At 45.1% G+C, this 21,352-nt stretch overlaps 1 protein-coding gene across 1 annotated transcript in view; it reads left to right on the top strand.

The window, feature by feature from the left end:
* Nucleotides 1-21,352, top strand: part of LOC149350828 (neural cell adhesion molecule 1-like) — a 281,207-nt gene that overhangs the window by 79,133 nt on the left and 180,722 nt on the right. The window contains exon 3 of the mRNA XM_089576941.1: nt 13,248-13,358. Coding sequence (XP_089433067.1) covers nt 13,248-13,358 — 111 coding nt within the window. The remainder of the gene's footprint in view (nt 1-13,247; nt 13,359-21,352) is intronic.

The following is a 21,352-nucleotide window of genomic DNA, read 5'->3' on the forward strand; positions in this document are numbered from 1 at the left end:
CCTCCACGCCAACATCTCTGCTGAGGCTGCATGTGCGGCCATCGCCTTGGCGTTCACACACGCTACACAGGACACCAACACCCCGGAAATCTGTACCGGCTCCCAAGCTGCTTACTGTCACCACACTGCAAATCATTATCACGCCACCCACCCGACGCATTCTCGCATCAGGGCACACGCTTGCGCAAAAGATAAACCTCGCGTGGATTCCTCGCCATGCCTCGATCCCCTGTAATCAGCGCGCTCATGCGCTGGCTCGATAACTATCCCTCCATGCCTCGGAAGATCGGACACCCACGCAGGAAACCTTACGGGCTGCACTCACATACCTCCAAATCACCATTCATTGCAAAAACAGCCGCTTCACCCTGCCACCACCTCACAGTACTCTAGATTCAAAATATAGTGCACCCGCCGTGGTGGCCCAGGGGTTCTGACCCAAAAGACGCGGGTTTGATTCCGGCCGCGCCGGTCGAATTTCGATGGAGGCGAAATTCTAGAGGCTCGTTTACTGTGCGATGTGAGTGCATGTTAAAGAACCTCAGGTGGTCGAAATTTCCGGAGCCCTTCACTACGGCGTCCCTCGGCCTGAGTCGTTTTGGGACGTTAAACCCCCATAAACCCAACCAATCAAAATACAGTGTGGTCTGGCGGCAACTGCAGACAGGCTGCTACAGCTCACCTTACCTTCTTTATCGCTACCTTGACCCTTCCACTCTGCTCAGCATGTGGGACGGCCAAGGCCACCCTCCTACACTACCTGCGGGAAATGCCCCCAACCCATGGCAGTTCTTCTGGTACCCAACCCATCCCCTACATCATGGGAGACCGCTATGCGGGCTGCTGAACCAGCTGGCCAAACACTGTTAGTGGACATAGCTCTCCGTGAGGCGCGGGCCCGTAGACTCTTTGATAAGTAGGAGCTCACCCTTGAGGACTTTTTGTTCTTTATGAATAAAGTTGGTCCTCCTCCTCCTCCTCGTAACAGCTCATGCTACTCGAACATGAGGTGTTGAGGCCACAACGGTCATAGATCTGGAACATCAGCGCATCATGCAAATCCTAAAACACATGCAAATCACAAGCTCTGCTGTGCGCCACGTATTGTGGACGTTTTCTATGAAGGCGTCTGTGCGCGCCGGTTTCCTCATGGAGGAGGGCCTTCGGCGGAACACCGAGTTTTACTGTAATAAATGGACACTAGACACCCATATACAAACTCTCTTTTCAGGTTTCTTCGTCAGACGGCCAAACTATTCTACATTCCTCCTAATAACTTTGTTACCTACATCCCCTTCCCACTTTGTTAATTTGCGCCTTTTCGCACGCTCCGTGAATACAAAAAAGGCTCAAAATAGCAAGCGGTTTCTTTTTTTTTTTTTAAACATATCATGCGACATCGACACAAAAGTTGCCAAATTGTTTTCACTTGCTTTCTTACATGGGCCGTAATAGCGACTGGCTGTCTGAACAATACGTACCACCGCGCCTGCGTAATCAGAACCTACTACGGTAGGTTCTGATTACACTGAGCGGATATGACAATTACCTGCCTTACAATCCCACACCAGAGCCAAAAAACAGCCAAGCTAAATATGCCAAAACAGAATCAAGCGTACGTTTTTGCTTCTTCATCGCTACTTTGGTGCTTTTTAGAAAATAGCACGCAACGGTCTTCTCGATGAAGACGACTGTCCTTTGCGGAGCCACCTGGCGGTCGACAAGCGGCCGACTCAGCTGCTCGCTGTGTGTACGCTAACCTTGCTCTCTTTCCTCGACGCCGGCCGATGAAGAAGCATACGAGCGTCGATAGCTGCCGAATGACGCTGAATTGCCGACTTAAACGGTTTGCTAATCCCTTTTAGTGGTGCCATTGAGCAAAGCGGCCGTAATGGACTTGGGTCACGCGAGAGCTGGATGGCGTGCGCGCGTGTGCGGGAGATGGTGCCATTGTTCGCCCTTTGTCCACGTGTTTGAAGTGTACTCCTCCCGTGTCCCTGAATTTTCGGAATTTGTGCTTTTGTGCCTTTGCACACCGGTCGCCCAGATCAAGCGATGTGAGCTCCATCGATAGGAAGACAAAAATGAGGTGGTCTGCTGAAGCTCGCTCCTTCTCAAAGTATTTTACGAATTGTCTACTTTTGGACCCCCTTTAACTTGGCGCAAAGGGGTTTCACAGCAAGATGCTTCACGTACTGGTTTGCTGCGTACTGCATTTACTGAAATCCTACTCAAGGTGGAAGTCCAGCAAAGGACATGTTTCTCTGAACGTTCGTTTTTTTTTTTTTTTCCTGTTCTGTGTATTTGTCCACGCAGTCAAGGGATTGGTTATATATGTAATATCAAAGTTTCAATCAATCAATGTTGCATTTTTCTCCGTGAAGAGGGAAGGTTGAGGTTCGGAGATAGGGAGGAGGGGCTGATGCGTTCGAGTGCATTGGTCCACACGTTGATATCATGATAATACGTTAAATTGTTTATGCAAGCAGCTAAGCTCAGCGACGAGGCGGGCTACCCCTGCAAGCCCCACTTTTGACTCTGCTGGTGACTTACATTTCTGGCTGGCTGTATCAGTCCTGACGTCACATGCACTACTTGCCAGGGGGGCGAAAGAAGAAATCAAAAATGAATCAATACATCATTCTGCTCCCAAACATTTTATCAATGTCCTAAAAGCGCAACAGTTGCAGCAGCTCGCGCTCGGTAGTAGCTGCTGCGGTTTCGCAGACTTGTGTGCAACTCGGAAGAATCCGGTAAACCAATGCAGATAAGGGTGGGATGCAGAAATAAAGTGCTCATGCTAAAATCTCCCGCTTTGTTTAAGGTGCAGGGAAAAGCCTTCCGTGTAAAACTGCACGAAAAACTTTGTCCATTCAGTGTTTCTTGTGGTCTAGAAATTTCATTGAAACTGTTTTATTACCCCGCGCAGCTGAAATGTTACCTATTCAAAGTTGGTTAATTCCCTAATTAGAAGATACGGAATATATTTAGGTACGCTACGAGGACAACAACAACACTGCTTCAATGTTCCTGTGTGCTTTTTTTAAATTAAAGTGTCATGTATTAAGAACTTTAAATGGTTCAAGTTGGATGAAACAGCCTGTGTGTCCGTGGCGCAGTACTTTACCACAGACGTATTGCCTTCTATGGCGGCGTGCTTTTCAGTTGTGACCCACTTTGCAAATTTTTTTACGCTGGGGTTTTTATACCGACTGTATTCGTCCCCAAGTGTTCTTTCATAGAGCGCGGCGGGAAATGCTGAGCGCATTTCGGAAAGAAATGACTCAAGGTGGGTTCCGGTATGTAAGAACAAAGAATACTAACGGCGGGCGTATTTTGTCTCTCAAGTAAGTCAACAACGCGAAATGCACTGCGCGAAATGCACTGCGGCTGTGCCGCACTTGAGGATGTCGTTGATACTTACCATGAGGACCGTTACTCATTCTAATAAGCTAGTCTTGTTTGTGTTTCCCTGTAATATCTGCTTAGTACCTTTCGCGAACTACTTGGTTGCTGTTCTGCTTGCCTGACGCTGCATGCCTTGAATGCTCTTAAGCGTCGGTATCATATAATTCAGCGTTACGTTGAATATTATTTAATTACTTACTGTGCTTATGTAGTTCTTGTCCTATTTTATTATGTTTTTGTGCTACGAGAAAGTTTCCTAAAGCCTTTATTTTTTCGTGGAGCATAATTTCTATTTATATCACAGTTTCAGCAGATATTAGCTTTCATTAACCAAAGTCCAACCCAAATGTAACATCTCGATTCTATGTCAACAAAACAAACCCGCAGATGTCCCAGCTTCCTCATACTTCTCCTGTCATCATCAGGATATGTTCATGCAGCGCACTTCGCATGCTGGCTCGTACTATGAACCAGAGCTTTCAGCCGGTTTAGGACCTACATATGCCAAAATTTTTTTAACAGCCCCAGATTATCAAAAAGACAGTAATGTGAAGCGGGTCATTCATCAAAATTTCTGTTTCATGAAATTTCTTTCACCGGCGGGACGGGACTGAAATATGTACTTCAACGGGGTACCATCCTCCAACAGCACAATGCACGAATAACCAATTATAATTTTTCTGCGACCTAAGAAGAGGTGGCCCTTAAGCGTGGCGCTAAAATCCCGCAGAACATCTAAAGAAAGCGCAGCAAGAAGAAAAATGAAGTGGGAGCCTCGTTCTCTAAGTGCTCAGGAACAACTGCGGTTGGCTGAGGCCCCTAATGACCGGAGTGCGCCAGATTTCTCATTAGCAGGAAAATAATAGCGCTTGTGCTGATCCGTGCCGCAATCGTTGGCTTTGATTATTCTCGGTTGCACGTGCTTGCAACGTTAGTGCCACGCTAACACTCTACTTGAGAAGCAAGGCGTCATAAATTTCCTCTTGCTACGAAGATGAACGCAACCGCTTAAAATCAATAACAAAGTAGGGTGAGGTATTGCTCCTGACTCGCTATCTTTGGATATTTTTTCTCTCTGGCTGTCTTGCAGGCATTTAACAGAAAACAAAACTAATGGGAATTCTGGAATGCTCGAGACCATTAAAACTTCGTGGTGAGACCAGCGAAACTTATCAACAACACCATTTTTCATGTAAGACAACAACACGAGGTTCAAACTTTGCACAAGGAAAAAATTGCAAAAATGTGGAGATGGAAATAACTGACCAAGCGGAACTCATCAGTTTTTTTTTTTTATTCTTACATGAAAGGTATAAGGTATAAGTGTGAAAGGTATAAGTGTGCACCTATCGGTGTAAAAAAGGAATGTACAGATCGCTATAAATTTTCTGAAAAACAAGTTTACTGACAGACAGCACTGCCTGATTAACACATTAGTGTAACATATGTCCAAAGCTTCAAACAATCTTTGCGTCGCTTTTTTATTGATCATACAACTTATCGTTAGATTTACGTATATTTTTGTTTCGGTGCCTAGTTTGTAGCGAAGCCGGGTGCATGTTGGCCATTATTAATTTCCTCATATGAATGGCATAAAAGCCGCTAGCCTAATTTTTTTTTTGGGGGGGGGGGAAGAGAGGGGGGAGGGAGGGAGGGTATAAGTTAAGATACGGTGTGTCGTCAACCACGATATGCTATTTTTGTGCCTGATAACATTATCCGCCCTTCCTTTGCCTTCTTAATTAATTAAGCACATCTGCGGGCATTAGAGCCAGTTTGTACCTTTTTCCGTATCTCTTGGTACTTTTATATCGGGCAGTCGAGACTTGCTTATGTTAACGACCAGGGTTATTTATGAGAGTTGGGACACTTGTGAACTGAAGCAGTCGATAATACGCCCCAACGTTACACACCTCCACGAGTAAATTTCGGTATAACGTAGTAGTTTAAGAGTTTTAAGAAAAATCTCTTTTCTTTTTTCTCTTGCTGAAACAGTGGCTTCAAAATTTCCTTTTTTTTTAATTTCCATGTTGCAAAGAAAGTGGCATCAACTTCAGCGCAGGTTACTTGGACACTTGGTTAAAAAAAATGCAGGACGATCAGACATCTGATGTAACAGTTTTGCGAAAGCAGTTGAATTTCCCCTCAATTACTCCGTTGATGATCCGAACACATTAACCCACGGACACGAAATTTGGAGGTTGTGGGTTCGGATCCCACCGGCAGCATCTGGATTTTTTCTTGTCCTTTCTAATCAGTTATCTTAAATAATAAGCCTATTAATGTACAAATTAAAACAAAACAAAAAGAAACATCCCCTAGTTTCCTTGGTTTAGATGGCTGATGGCTTCCCTCATATATGTCATAACGAGCCCCTCTTTTCCTTCCCTTGTCAGCTCAGTAGTTAACGAGGGCCTCGATTCTGGCATTCTTGATGTCATGGGTAGCATAAGAGGGCTATCCCACAGCTTCCGCCCTCACCGTTCGACCACGTTCGTACGTGGCACTCGCGGTGATACAGGACGTATACTATGACCGCCGCCATGGACGAGGGAGGTTCATGGTGCACTCGGCAGTCAGTTGCATCTAAGGGACATCATCATTCCACGGCGTGGAGCAGGGAAATCCGAACAGGGTCATTGCGGCACCGGGTCTGTCAGTTGCTGTCAGTTGCGCTGGTGACCCGCCCTGAGAGGACGCCTTCGGCACGTCAATTATCCCCATGTCAAGCAGCTGGTCTTCCTCATCACGTTCGGTGGCAGAAGAGCGTGATTACCGCAGTGAGGGGAAGCCAGCGCGTGGTGCTCCGTACGGTTGTTGAGCACGAGAAGGGCCTTCCTAATTATTTTCGCCATTTCATTGTCGAATTAAATTAGAACAGCACTGTGAACCAGAAGCCACATTCTTAGGAAGTAGCCTGACACACGCTGGAAAACATAACATACGTTTTACTGGCCTTTCGACTCGGGACCAATCTTCTTCATCAGACACTGGCCCCCAGTCGAAAAGTCAGCAAGCCTTGGTTATGTCTTACAGCGACAGCTGTTCCAGGCCCATTTCCTGGGTTTCGCGTCGTAGTAGTGGCGTGTAACCGGAGGGTGGCTCCCACGGGAACTGCTCTGAGATGTGGTTACCGCGTGAGAAGGGTATGGCGAGATTGGAAAGATGCTAACGGGAGCATGATTACCGTGTATGAAAGAGGGTATGATTTCTCACACTATTAGACATTTTGTAGAAGATTGCGCATTTTATCAGGAAATTAACTGTGTCAATGACCATATAGTTCTAAATAACTCCTTAAAGAGTCCAAATGGTGGGAAGATTAGCAGATGACTATTAACGTTAAAAAATCTGTTCTTTTTTCAGTAACTAGAAAAAAAAAACACTGACCGCTTTTTCAGTATACCTTAAACAACATTCCTTTTCCATCTATCCGCGAATACAAATACTTCAGCATAGCACTGACCTCTAACCTCAGGTGGTATTCTCATGTTAACAATGTTACATCAACCGCACTGAAACAGTTATTTTTTTCAATAGTAGACGCCTCAGGCTAGCACCACCTGAAACAAAGTTACTTGCGTACAAAACATTCGTCAGACCAGTCCTAAAGCACGCAAATGCCATTTGACTTCCTTTCACCAAGAAGCTAACTAAAAAAGTTGAAGGTGTGCAAGAAAGGCGCTCAGATGTATATAGTATAACAAGCACAGGTTAACAGACTCACTGACAGAATTACTCATGCACGCAGGGCTGATAACCCTTCAAATAGAGCCTATGTACCGACTCATAGGCAATCAATTAAAACTGGATACTTCCCTTTACACATCGAAATCTCAAACCAGGCAAACTCATTATAACCTTGAACACACTCTAAAAGAGCTTGCATTGCATGCTGATATTTCCAAGTACTCGTTCTTTCCGCGGACTATACGCGAATCGAACGCTTTGAGCATCTGCACCATTAACAGCTCAACACTAAATGCCTTCATCGCGCTTGTTGAAAACGAATTACATATCACTGATTCTTGTGTTAATCATTGTGAATTGGTCCCTGCCTTTTTTCTGCATTTGGCGGTATAATTATCTATATAGACCAATTCTTGTACCATGCGCTTCATTGTAGTTTTTTTTTTTTTCAACTTCTTTCTTGCTGATGTTTAAACTTTATGTAGTGTATTCTGTGTATGTTTGAATCACTGATCACTGTCATATTTCTAATCAGTGTACTTTAAATGCCCTTTCTGTTACGATCCTAAACAGGATTGACAGTGTCATATAAATTAACAAAAACATATGAATAATATGCGCCATTTTAATTGAATAGAATTTTTAATCCTGCACTTGGAACCTTACGTCACCACACTGCTTTTGAGCCACCAATCTTCGCATCGCTTTTTGCTAACTTCAATCGCAGATTCAATCACTTTAACCTTTGTTATCTCTAAATCCTAGAGCCTCAGAGACAGTGACTGAGCCTGCAGCAACATCCAAATGGACACTGCCACATTCTAGTATAAGAGGTTCAATTTTTGCTACAAATTTACCACGCACTGCACATATATCCTCTTTTTGGTTGATTTTCTTTTTCTAGCTTCACTCTTTAAGAGACCCTGATCAAGTTTCAAAGAGTAGTGCGCTCCGTTTCGAGGTAGAACGATTCCTTCCTGATTTTCCTTTCCGCGTTTCTATATAGTTCAAAAGTGTTCTCGTTGTTCGATTGAATTAATCCAGTTCTTATGCTACTGCACCTTTTTGCTTGTCGCTTAACCCTCTTTATTTCTCCGCCCTTGTTTCCTGCATACTTACTGGGATAGTTTGCAAGTCTTTTTTTTTTCGCCACTGTGAGTCATCGCCCTTTCTGTAAAAGTATTTAAATACGTACCTTAGCTGCCCACCTGTTATAACCTGAGTTCCTCAGGCATTCTTCATATAATATTTTACTCTAAGCTTCCCGTGTTTTGTTCATGGGCGTACTGTGCGCGTTCGCGTCCTCTACGTGGCCGCAAGAGATATAAAGTGACAAAGTTCTTGAATGGGGGATATGCAGAAAATACCGCCAACTGGCAACTCAACATAGGGGAAGCGGTTTGAAGAAAAACATCCATTTAGATAAGAGGCGCTGAACAGAACGTGAAATGAAATAGGAGGAAATAAACAATAGCTGAGTGCACTATGCATGGCCATGCAGAATTAAGGACAGTTTCATTAATATACCAGGTGTTTCGGGGAAGACTAAGTAATTCTGAAAAATACGTTCTTTGAGGTAAAAATATAGCTTTTTCAGCATAGTATTATTACCAGTGTTGGCGGACACCAGAGAACCGGTGAATCGGTTAAGGTACTAAGCCGGATAACTAATTTTTAATTATTATAGTTAGGCGCCTAGTTGCAATTGCAGATTTGTAACCGGTCGTTAGCAATAGCCATATCAGTTTTTATAATTTAGAAAACCTGATTACTCTTGGTGCTGTAGCTCGACAAAATTTGGCGTTTTTGACTAGTTACGAGGACTGGAAAGGTTGCTTTGCCTGCATGCTTTTGGAAAGCGCATGTATTTTGGCACGATTTAGCCAAATTTTGTCGAGCTGCAGCGCCGAGGATAATCGTATTTTGGAAATTCTGAAAACTGATATGGCTGTTACTAACGGCCGGCTACAAACCTCTAATTGCAACCAGTTCCTTAGCTGCGATAGTTAAAAGGTTAATTATCAAAAATTGCTAAACAGCTTATTACTTAAGACAATTCACTGGCTTTCCGGTGTCAGCCAACACTATGCCGCAAAAGTTATATTTTTTACCCCAAGAAGCCTATTTTCGAAAACTACTTAGTCTTCCTGTAAGCACCTGGTATACAAGAGAGAAATAATAAACTACTCACTTGAACGGTTATGAAGTTTGTTTTGTTTTTGTTTTTTAAAAAAAGGCTCTACTGGAACGAATCAAAAGTATTGTCCAAAGAACGCATCTCTTTAAGGAAAGATTCCACGGTGCAAGTTACCATCAGTCCCACATAACCGTGGCCGGGAGTTCCTGGACATCAGTATCACTTTGCCCCCGGATCATACGTCCATGGTGGCGTTGCACGCGAAGCCAAAAAAGTAAGCTAAACTTCGGCTCAAGGAAACTCCAAGTTCCTCAGAAGAGGGATCATAACTGCTTATCTATAACAAGCAATGAAGTTTTGCCCAGAGAGACTGGATAAGAGAGAGTGCGTGCAGCTACGTGTAGACAAGCTACTAATACGCAGAAGCAGATAAGCGCATAAGGACACCAAAGAAGACGGCCAAGACCGCTGAGTGAATGAGTGAATAGGCGTTTATTGGAGCAAAATAAAGAAAATCCGCCCGGGTGGAGCCCGGAGAGCAAGACAAAAAGGTTGTTTCCGTGATCCGCTGCATATGAGCATGTCCACGACATATGCCGTGCATCCGCGGCATATCCCGAAAGCTTAAGGAGGTAGGTCACAAGAACCAAGCGAGGTCGGAGTTATCTGTGCCCATCAAGCTGAAGAGAATGGGCGCCAAGGTGAGCAACGCAAGCCCAAGGAAGAAAGTGTGGAAGAAAAGGAACAGAAAATGGGGCAGCAACCACAAAAAATTTACGAAGGTACTAAAAACACTGCTGTGAGAGTTCCTTATCGTGCTCGTAAGCGCACGTTGAGCAGACCAGCAGATGCTTCATTGAAAGACTGAAAGCATGTCCTTACGCATGCAAACCTATCCCCCAACAGCAATCACGGCGGCGCTCTAATCGAGGCCCGCATGATATATCACATTCGTCGAGACTTCAATCCTTTTCAGATGTATTCAGAAAGAAGACAGTGAGATTGTCACACCATTCAGCGTGGAACTGAGATTAGATGGCACGTGCGTTAGCTGCCTTTCAGTGACTGACAGGGCAAAATTGGTCCAAATGATCAAGAAATATATTGCGTGAGGCGTCTGTGCATGTTTGTTTTTGAGAGATGTATGCAAGCAAGGGGAGCGACAGCCGCATCTATCAGGTTGCAGCGCCTGTACATAGCTTTCATGGATTGCGAAAAAGCATTTAATTCAGTGGTAACATCAGCTGTCGAGCGATAGCGAATGTGTGGAAGAGGCATTTGTAAAGGCCTTAAAAGTATATATATCGAGACTGCACAGCGACCATAATCCTCCACATTAATCCTAATAAAATGTCAATCAGGCAGATGTCAAGAAGGGTGATGCAATCTCTCCGCTGCTGTTCACCGCGAGCTTAAAGGGGTTGGATTGGGAATATCTTGGGAATATCTGCCAAAAATTGCAGCGGACATGAACTTTTTGTTTACACTTGTTAATGCTGAAAATACATCAAGAGTTTAACGGCCGACAATAGTGTTTGTCCAGGTCTCCAATGCAGAAAAAAAAAACTTGCGACACCATGGTAAGCACTGGCACTGAAAAACAGGTTAATCGAGTATTAAAATAATTGAAAAACCCTGAGCCACAGCGTCGTCCTGACGAGGATCAACTCATCTAACGAGGAAGTACGTTCCCGTGAGCCTTTCTCCAATGTTACAGTATCCTAAGTAGCACGCAACGATGTAATGCACAAAGCAGTCAGACTCTTTTCTTTTTTTTTCTCAGAGCCGTAATTTGTTTTACCATCTGTGAGATGCGGTCGCTGGGCAACCACGGGCATGAGCGGGCACCCGCGAGATGATGTCATTGCACGGCCGTCCTGGCCGTTCGGTCGATCTCCTGCATGAATATCACCATGACAGTATACAAGGTAGCAAAAAATCGCACTTTATTGGAATAAAATTCTGCACTATACACAAACTACTCGACAAATTCTGCTTAAATGAGCAATAGCGCACTCACTGGATTCAAAAACGACACAGCTTCGTCAGAGGGCGATCCTTCCGTGCTAAAGTTACTCAAACTTTCCTGCGCTCTTATCCTCGCTGTTGTGAATGCGTAGTGTAACTACTTTTGCAGCAGCAATTTTTAAGAGGTAACGTAGGGCAAAATTGCGATTTTTATCAAAAGGAGGACCTTTCTAGATTTTGATTGCATAAGGTTCATAAACTAATAGGGGACGTGTCTGCCAACTTTATTCATGATCTAGTTTAGTTTAGTTTATGGGGTTTAACGTCCCAAGGCGACTGAGGCTATGAGAGACGCCGTAGTGAAGGGCTCCGGAAATTTCGACCACCTGGGGTTCTTTAACGTGCACTGACATCGCACAGTACACGGGCCTCTAGAATTTCTCCTCCAAAGAAATTCAACCGCCGCGGCCGGGATCGAACCCGCGTCTTTCGGGTCAGCAGCTGAACACCATAAGCACTGAGTCACCTCGGCGGCCTTATTCATGATCTAATCATTAGAAATGTGTAAAATGAAGGGTTTTCCCGTGAAGGTGGCGAGCGAGGTTTCGGCGGCAGTGTCCAAAAGTAATGTTTCTAAAGCGCAATGCATTGGCGAACACGCATGCCGCAGTTTGTTTTCGCCCTTCCTGGCCTGTTCTGGCATTTTAGCAGGCTTCAGTAGAAACGAATCCAAAACGGTAGCAAAAATCATAGAATACTAGCTTTGCACGCACTAACTGGTAACAAAACGAGACTGAGTGATTAGCAGAAACGCATCACGTGACCTTTGAAGACAAATTTCAGGTCTTTATTCTTGATAAGAAGTTGGCCTTACAGCTGCCTGCGCCGCTTATCATTTCTGTTCAGCTTATTTCAGCGTGTTTCCAAGCACCAACAATGTGGCTACAATGGTAGCATTTTTCGAAAGTTCCCGAACCATGCAAGAAAAGACCGGCTCACTCCTCTACATTTCTGTGTGGCGGTTGATCAAATTCGCTGCGACGGTTGGCGTTTAATTCAGTTGAGTGAGTATATCCTTAAGAGCAGGTGCTAGTGTAACGAAAATAATCGATAATTTTCCCCTATCAGTTGCTCGAAGGTATTCCCTGCCCTACAAGAATGTAGTAGGGTTACAGAAGCCATCTAGCGCAAGATATTCAGGGGAAGGCTTCTGAAAGTTGATCGGCTCCAAGAGCGGTGCGCGATTAGCCGACGCTTTGGCTATTGTGCGCCGAGCTATCTTGACGGGCAATATCTCGGGTCCGAGCTCGTCACGAAGTACTGTTACGAGGGAAGGGAAATTCGTCCTCCAGTCAGCTGATGCCAGCTGCATACTCAGCAACCATTCAAGGTTTGAGTGAGAATAGGTACACGCTCACCTGGGGCTATACTTTCTAACGATTTTATCCTGGTTTGGGTACCTTTCCTTTTTTCCCTCGGTGAGCTCACCTAACGCCTAAGCGGGTGAAATGACATGATGGAGGTTCATCAATACTTCAGAAAAAAAGGCCTTCCGTGCCTCTCCTTTATGTGGTCTCTCTCCTCAAATTATTGAGATATTTTTACGCTAATTTTGGAACATTATGACATTTCACATTCGTGTGTGGTAGCTAGCAATGTCTGAAGGACGAAATAATTAGTAGAATAACAATATGAGAAACAATAATGCACTACTAATAAAAGAATACTGACGCCTGCGCTGAAGGCGTGTACCAAGTATAAAAGGTGCGGTTTGATTGTCTTTGAAAATAAAGTTGTTAGTTCTGCGCAATTGCGTCCACTTCTTGTCCTTGTCCGTCGTCCGCTAGTGCTGCCTTTCTCAGACTCAAAACGACGCTTTGTCGGAAAATGCAGACAGCACATCACAAGCTCCCAGTGGCCAATACAAAAATAACTTGAATAAATAATCTGCGCCGCAGCACTTTTCTATTCCGTTTGCAGCTTCGGGTCGTGTTTCTCTTTTTCAGTGCTGTCACTAAAGGGTTAAATTCAATTCCTTTTTCAGGACCTCTGGAGCCTCCGGTAATCCGGGACGAAAGTGGCAACATTCTCAATGACACAGCTGGCCCATACATGGAAGGGGACGTGGCTACGCTTGTGTGTCAAGTCAAAGCAGGTGAGTGCACATAATACTCGTTAAAACTTCTAGTTGCATGTTCTGGGTATTCGATACGCGGCAGCGAACGGCCGCATAATCCACAAATACTCAAACTTCATTGCCGAACGCGCCACTCGATATCACTTAAAATGGCGCGCATTTTTCAATGACAAAAACGCTCTGCTATAGTGTTTCCACAAAGAAAGGAGGGACGAGTCGGCGCTTTGACGTTTACAGCGCAATCCCAGTCGTGAGCGTGTTTATGCTGCACTTTACAGCGCAATCCCAGTCGTGAGCGTGTTTATGCTGCACTAGGCTGTCACATTTTAGTGGCTAAACAGCCACCATAGTCCTTTATAAAGTAAGAAGTTATAAGAAAGGTTGCCCGGCAGGGAGACATCATCTCGCCAGTGCTATTCACTTCCTGTTCACAGGAATCAGAGACCTGGATTGGGAACAGAAGGGGGTAAGAAGTAATGAAGAATACCTTATCTGCGATTCGCTGTTGACATTGTCTTGACATAATCAATGACTTACACTGTCAGAGCAGAACGGTGAGCTTAAAAATTAATGTGCAGGAAACCAAAGCAGTGTTCAATAGTCTCGGAAGGGAACGGCTGTTTAGAACTAGTAGTGAGGCGCTGGAAGTGGTAAGGGAACGCGTGTGCGTACTTATACCAGATAGTGACCACGGATCCGGATCATTAGAGTGAATTAACTAAAAGAATAAGAATGAGGTGGAACGCATATGACCGGTCCTCTCAGATCATGAATGGCAGTTTACCAATATCCCTCAAGAGAAAAGGATATAACAGCTGCATCTTATTGGTACTCACCTGTGGGGCAGAAACATGGAAGCTAATAAAAAGGTTCAATTTAAATTGAGGACAGCGCAGCGAGGTATGGAGTGGAAAATGGTAGGTGTAACGTTAAGAGACATGAAGGGGTAGAGTGGGTCAGGGAACAAAAGCGGGTTAATGATATCGAAATCAAGAAGTCGGCTCGCGCAGGGCATGTAATGCGAAGGCAAGATAACCGATGGTCGGTAAGGGTAACGGGCTAGATACCAAGAGAAGGTAAGCGTAGCAGGGGGCGGCAGAACGTTAGGTGAGCGGATCAGATTAAGAAGTTTGCGGGGGTAAGGTGGCTGCAGATTTCACAGCACAGGGTTAATTCGAGAGATCTTGGAAATGCCTTTGCCCAGCAGTGGGTGTAGTCGGGCTGATTATTATTATTATTATTATTATTATTATTATTATTATTATTATTATTATTATTATTATTATTATTATTATTATTATTATTATTATTATTATTATTATTATTATTATTATTAAGCTGTTATCTAAGCAAAAAAAAGACTATCTCTGCAAAAAATTTTGCTTCAGAAAAAAAACATCTGTAAACAAGTACTGAGCCCAAAAGCAAGCCGCTATCCTATAGCAAATAATACGCGTTTAGTCAGCGTACCTGTCCTGCACACAGCAAACACAAGGGAAGACGCGTTGCGCGGTCGCGCGCTATATAAAGGAAACACGCAGCCATACGTAATTAGGCTTCAAGCTTCAGCATGCAGAAGGTACCCGCAGTAATAGCAAAAAGATGTAGAAAGTTTCCAGAAGGCACCGAACCCATCTAGTCACACGTATAAAACTCATTACAAAACTCGAAGTGACCGCTACGTGAGGAAAACAAAAATAATGAAAGCGACCTGGGATTCCGCCTGTAGTAACTCTCTCAGGCGCCACTCTTAAGTTCAGGGAAAAAAAAACGCCTAAGCAGTCCACGTAGGATTCAAGAAGGACAATTAGGTGGGTTTTAATCACGAAACACGAACTGTTCATTTTCTCCAGGCAAGCAGAAACTTTTGCACGAAGCGTCGAAATGGTTACAAACTGTAACATCGAAACACCAAGATTCGTCGAATAGGCACTCCAGAGATTGCGGGGTCATTTCTTTTTTCGACGGCGCATTTGACGCTAATAACTGAGAAAAAAGAGTGTATAAGGGGTTACAGAAATTGCCAGCCTGACTACATAAGGTGAGATGTGCAATTTAGTTTATGGGGGTTTAACGTCCCAAAGCGACTCAGGCTATGAGGGACCATGAGAAGCGTAATTTACTCATTTACAAGTCAAAGTAAAAACAATCTTTAGGTACGATATTAAGGGTACTGAATTCGTAGGACAGAAAGAATTTACTGGTAACTGCGCCACACTCAGAAGAAGCTCCAATTTTGCACGTATGCAGTTCTATATGTACAAAAAGCTGCGGATTCTCCGTGTACACTGTGGTTTACATGTCTTCTGAAAGGGTTGAGGGAGAGTGGAGCAAAACACGATATTTTAGTACTTGGCGCCACCTTACTTTTGAATGTGTCACTAAATTAGAAACCCAGCTGACATGACATGCAAGTAAGACATGATGTTGGGCTAGTCGGTTCATGGTTAGAGCGAAACAAAACTGCGCGAAGAAGACGGGACAAAAGAAAGGCACGCTTTGTGTGTGTGTATTCGTGCCTTTCTTTTGTCCCGTCTTCTTCGCGCAGTTTTGTTTCGCTCTATGACATGCAAGCTGTCCTCTACAGCTACAACTCCACTTAAGGCTGACGAGTTGGGTACTTTTCAATCAGAGGAAATAAAACTGCGAAGTGAGTCTTGGTGAATGAAAAAATGGTCGAAATGCCGCGAATTTCTGCGCGCCCCATTGTTCGGTGCTGTGCAGCTCAACCGACCAAGCGTCCTTGACTAACTTAACTGTTTATTCATTACAACTGTTTATTGTCCTTATCGTATGCAACCTTTAAGAACGTTTTTTGGAGGGAATTGTTTCACCAGCCTACCACACATGGTATAAAACGCGACATGGTGGTGTCCTGTAGGGCCTAAACTAAAATGATGATTTTATCACTTGCCCCACAGCTTTGTCCTCGCTTCATCGCTCAATAAGATGGTGCGAACATAAGAAACGAACGCTGATTGCCGGCTGGCGCAAAGAAGGCGAGAAGAAGAAAGAGTAAGGGAAATGCAGGAATGTGAAGGACAGGAACTACACTGAGTTCCTTTGTAATTTCATCAGCGCACGGTTCATGCTAGCAAGAACGGTTACACGTTCTGACAATGGAGCAAGCTCTCTTTGGTCTGACCTGTAGTTACGTCCAAAAATTGGTGTTCGCGTGCTGCGAATCGAACCAAATCGCTTATCCATTCTACAAGAACGAAGGGAAAGAGCTACAACGGGGAAAATAAAAGAGAAAAAAAAGTCGCGAAGTAGGATGAAAATTTAAAGTGATCGCGTAGAAAGACTGCACGCAGATCCGGGCTGGACAACTGCCTAGTTTCTTGCCGGTCATGGATGGAAAAAAAAAAACACCCCGTTTTATGTTGACACAACGTATGTTTATCATGCGGATAAACACGAAGAGACTGTGTAGGTACCCATGGAGCCAACCACATGTGAAGACTTAAGTATTGTGTCCATTTTAGAAGGTCGTCTCTGTTTTTTTTGTTTGTTTGTTGTTGTTTTGTCCCACGGCAAATAACGAGGAAGTTTTGTTGTGTTACGGCCGGGCCGACTTCCGCGTCGTGCAGAATAACGCAATGAGCGTGCTCCTACGTCACGGCATAATGAAGGCCACCGCAGAAATCTGCCGGAAAAGCCCGGCGGCAGCGGCCCCAGAGCAGCGTCGTTAGGGGAGGCCGAATGCCGGCTGTCGCGGAAGGGGCCGGTGCTTCGCGCCTGCCATCCATCTGGGCGCGAGTGCCTGCGGCGGCATCTGGGCGCCTCTGCGACCGCCGACCGGGAACGAGCTCAGGCACGCGCGCGAACCGCGCCTGGGGCGGTTCACCTGAACCTGTCGCAAATCAGGCGGATGCGTGCGCGGTCAGGCGCCAGAACTTGATCCGCTTCCGCTGAACTCTATATACGGGCCGCGTTTTAAAACCCGTTTCCGCTTTCTCTGCCTTGCGATTTTCGTTGTTGCTGCCGTCTCTTCCAACGGAGCTCAAAGTTGAGAACGCCCATTTGTAATGGCGAAGAAGCGCCTGATAAAAGCGTACGCATCGCCCCGTCACGGTAACGTGCAAAGAGTATGCTGATAGCGAGGAAGACAGAGTTTGAAGATAAGAAAAAGGAGAGGTGAAAATCAAGAGGCTGTAAGCATTAGATTAGCCTGTGGTTCACGCGTTTTACGAAGCCCTCCGATGCTAAACACTGCTTGCAGTTAAGGCCGACGCATGCATCTTTACCGGGCACAAGACATGTGCGCACCAACAAGGAGAAGGGCTGAGCGCGGTTGCATATTTGAAAAGCTGGCACGTCAAGCCACGCTCGGCTTATACCTGTTCATCATCGTTATTGTCTTCTATCCCGAGTGCGAACGTCCTCACGCTGGGAGCCGAGTCGTTTACGCGCCAATGGCTCCCCCGTGCGCGCGCCCGGCACTCGCCGAGGGACCGAGGGTCCCGAGTGCGCGCGCTTTCTCGGCGCCACCGACGAGACGCGTGCCTCGTGGCGCCGGTAATGAGCGTTGCGGAAGCGGGCCGGCCGGCCTCTCTGCTGCTGCGGCCGACCGTCGTGTCCTTTTTAACAGATTGGGGAGCATTATCATTTGCGCGCTCGTGCGACGGGACGCATTACCTGTGTCACGAGCGCGCTTTTTTGCGCGCCGAGGCACTCGTGCGTCGCCGCCGCCACCGCCGTTGAATGCCCCGTGGCGCACACCTGGACGCCGCCGCTGTTGTCAGTGTGCCCGGCCGAGCGACGTTGACGAGTTACGTAATTGCGTGCCGCCTAAAGTTGGCACGCCGGTCCGTGCGAGTGACGCGCTCGCGTCCGCACCAGCAGGGGCTCAGCCTGTGGCCGATCTTCCCTCTCCGCCGCGGCTGGGGAACACAAAAAGGAGCAGCTGCGCGGGCTTCCCGCTGAGTGCCATTGGCCGCCTCGAAAATAGGCAGCGGCGGATGCTCGCGTGGCGCAGGCCGCGTGCGCTCGGTGACAACGGGCAAAATTATTAAGTTCCGCGGGGCGTGCTAGCCACTCTCGTGGTCCTGCCCACGGTGCATAATGAATTTACAAGGAAGCTGTCGCGTTGGCCGTTTTTTTTTTTTTTTTGCTTCCATTTCTTGCTTCTCCCGATACTTGTACAACATCTGCCTAAGATTGAGCAACAGCATGTTGTACCGAGCTGTGGCGCAATATTTGATTTCATTTATGGCTCTCTCTGCTTCTCGAGCGTTTACGAGCAGGTTATATGAGCTGGGTAAGAGAGCAGTGTTGTAGCAAGATTCATGGGTTGCGAAACAAAGCATATGACGAAGGCAATTGAGGATAAAAAAAAAAGGAAGGGCGGACCTTCTTTCCTTTTTTCGCAAAACACTCTACGGCTGTCAAACCGGGCGGGTAGTACTGCGGACCACGAACTTATTGTAGTTGTTCCTTGCACTCACGAGTTAAGTGCGTCTGACTTTCTGTCACCGTGAATGATGATCTCCTCTGCCTCGTGAGATGTAGCTATCAAACCCTTTTATTGCTCGTGGTTTTACTTTCCCGAAAAAAGGTTTATTTTCTGTGCAGTCCAGTATTACCTCCCGTCAAGGAACCAGCACAAGTTTCTGAATCTAATATTAGACCACTCTGCGCAGTCACAAACTTTGCAGGCGTCCGAACATTTCTAGCTAAAAGTGTGGCCCAAGCGCTTTTAATCTGATGTTTCACACTTCTGACCTGAGGGTATTATAATGTGCGTAGTAGTTCCAAAATTAGTCTTATTTAACAAACAATTCCTGGTTAAAATGAAACCCTTCGCTGAAGGCTTAGGTTTTCTAGGTCGTTTTTTTAGTTAGTGAGAAGAAAGTTTCTCTTCTCTTCGTCTCACGCGGACGAGAAAATTCGCGCAGTAATTCTTCTCAGTTCTCATAAATCATTTTCATGGAGCATGGTCAGAGCAGCGCTGAATCTTTGAGATTATTCATATAGCTTAATACTGTTGTTTTGCATTCTCTTTAATGTATTCTCTTGTTACGTGCATATGATGCAGCAGGTTAGAAACTACGTCAGAAAAACGAGAAAAGTTTAACTCGGCGCCAGTGAGTTCACAAACTTTCTTGGTGCCTATCAGTGCTTTGTTTAGTGAAGCAGGTTTACGTTATATATTAGTATAACCTGAGTGCGAAGGTTTCTAAGTTATATTCTAGACTTAGCTCCAGATTTTAGCGCGGGAACTTTGAAAAGCTTATAATAACCGCGGATAACGCTTACTCTTGGGCTTTTTTGCCAGTACAGCCAGCACGTTACTTGCCATCTAAAACCTCATAAAATAAGAGATTTTGTTCTTACTCATTTGCGACATAGGCGAGATCACATACTCAAGGCCACCATTTCACATTGCTATCGAGGTGATGCAAAACTATCGAAAAATTGACTATAGATGGTATCGATAGTTTTTTTGAAACTATCAATAGTGTAAAAAACTATCGATAGTGCTACTATCGATAGACTATCGATAGTATTATCGATAGTAGTATCGATAGTCTATCGATAGTATTACTAGCGATAGTACCGCTATCGTTAGCAAGACTATCGATAGTGAAACTGTCGATGGTAAGACTATTGCGTAGGCCGCGAAAACGAGTGAGTCCTGTCGTTACTCAGACCATCACCTCCATACCACACACTCAGGAAGCCAAGTTTAGGATGCAGTGAGTACGCGTGGTTGTTTTTATAGAATCGATGGTATTATAAATAAGAAGTAGTATTAACACGGCTATCGATAGTACTATCGATAGTAATAACTATCGATACAGCGCTATTGATAGTACTATCGATGGTAAAAAAGACTATCGATAGTTCGATAGTCACTCAACTATCGATAGCACCGATAGTACTATCGATAGTTTCGCATCACTAGGTCCCACCCACAAGCAGAAAACAAAGCACATATCAATTATGCGCTTTGAACTCTAGTTCGCCAAGTAAGTTCGAAAAAGTGTGATGCTTTTGAGTTCGAATATAGGTAGTAATTGCTGCATTTCAATGCGTCAGTTGTTGCAACACAAGAGCTGTAGCTAGAGGTCAGTTTTAGAAGCATTGCCAGCCCAGCGCAGCTGGAAATTTGTACATTTACCCTTTCATGCGAACAACAATGTGCACCCGATGTTCGCGCAACTTGGGTGCTCTATATAGGAACTCATTATTTTAATATAAAGCGGAATCTTGAGCAGGTTCACTCCGCGATACACATGAATCACGCAAATCCCGGACATCGTGTAACAGTCATCATACTGACTGTATCTCGGCGTACATAACACTTTCACAGCGCACAAATTTTTGATTTTTTCGGCTACAAGTCCTTATTCAGTAGCCCTCTCCTTTGCTCTCCTTACAAACAAAGATGTCAGCACGAGTTATTAGGTGAGTGATATAAAAAACAAAACATGTTTAACATGGTTGCTTGCAGTACTCTCGTAGCGCCAGTACACTGATTCTGTCCTCGGTACCGCCTCAGAACTGCTGATTTCAAGTTGCGGCGAGCCAGCACGTCGCAACTGTATTTCCGTGAAACGCGAGAGCGGCTCATTCATTCATTCTGAGCTTCGAATAACATTTTTCAGAGCTAAGGCACTGGTCCCGCTCGTTCGGTCTGTCTCTGCTGGTACGGGATGTGCATTTTTACTCATGCTGCATTAAAGGATGAAAGGCGCACACCTGTGCTGAGCGCCAGCAGTGATATGCTGTCGTTAAAAGATGTGCTAGACGTTTCTATTACAACACAACTAAAAGGTCACAAGATGAAGCAGTTCAAATCAGTTCAAAGCAGCAGGTCTTAGTCGTAATTTAAATCAAAATTAAATGAACACATTCACTCGTTACTTCGCTTTATTTAACCAACTGCACGCACACACGCACACGCATACACACACACAAGCGCAAGCGCACCTATATCGTTCCGAGAGTTTCCCAGAATTTCCGTTCATATTTAAACCGGATGCAAATTCTTCCAAGTAACGTATCTT

The sequence above is a fragment of the Amblyomma mixtum genome, chromosome 3, assembly GCF_055824585.1.
Source record: "Amblyomma mixtum isolate Tamu chromosome 3, ASM5582458v1, whole genome shotgun sequence".
Classification (NCBI taxonomy): Eukaryota; Metazoa; Arthropoda; class Arachnida; order Ixodida; family Ixodidae; genus Amblyomma; species Amblyomma mixtum.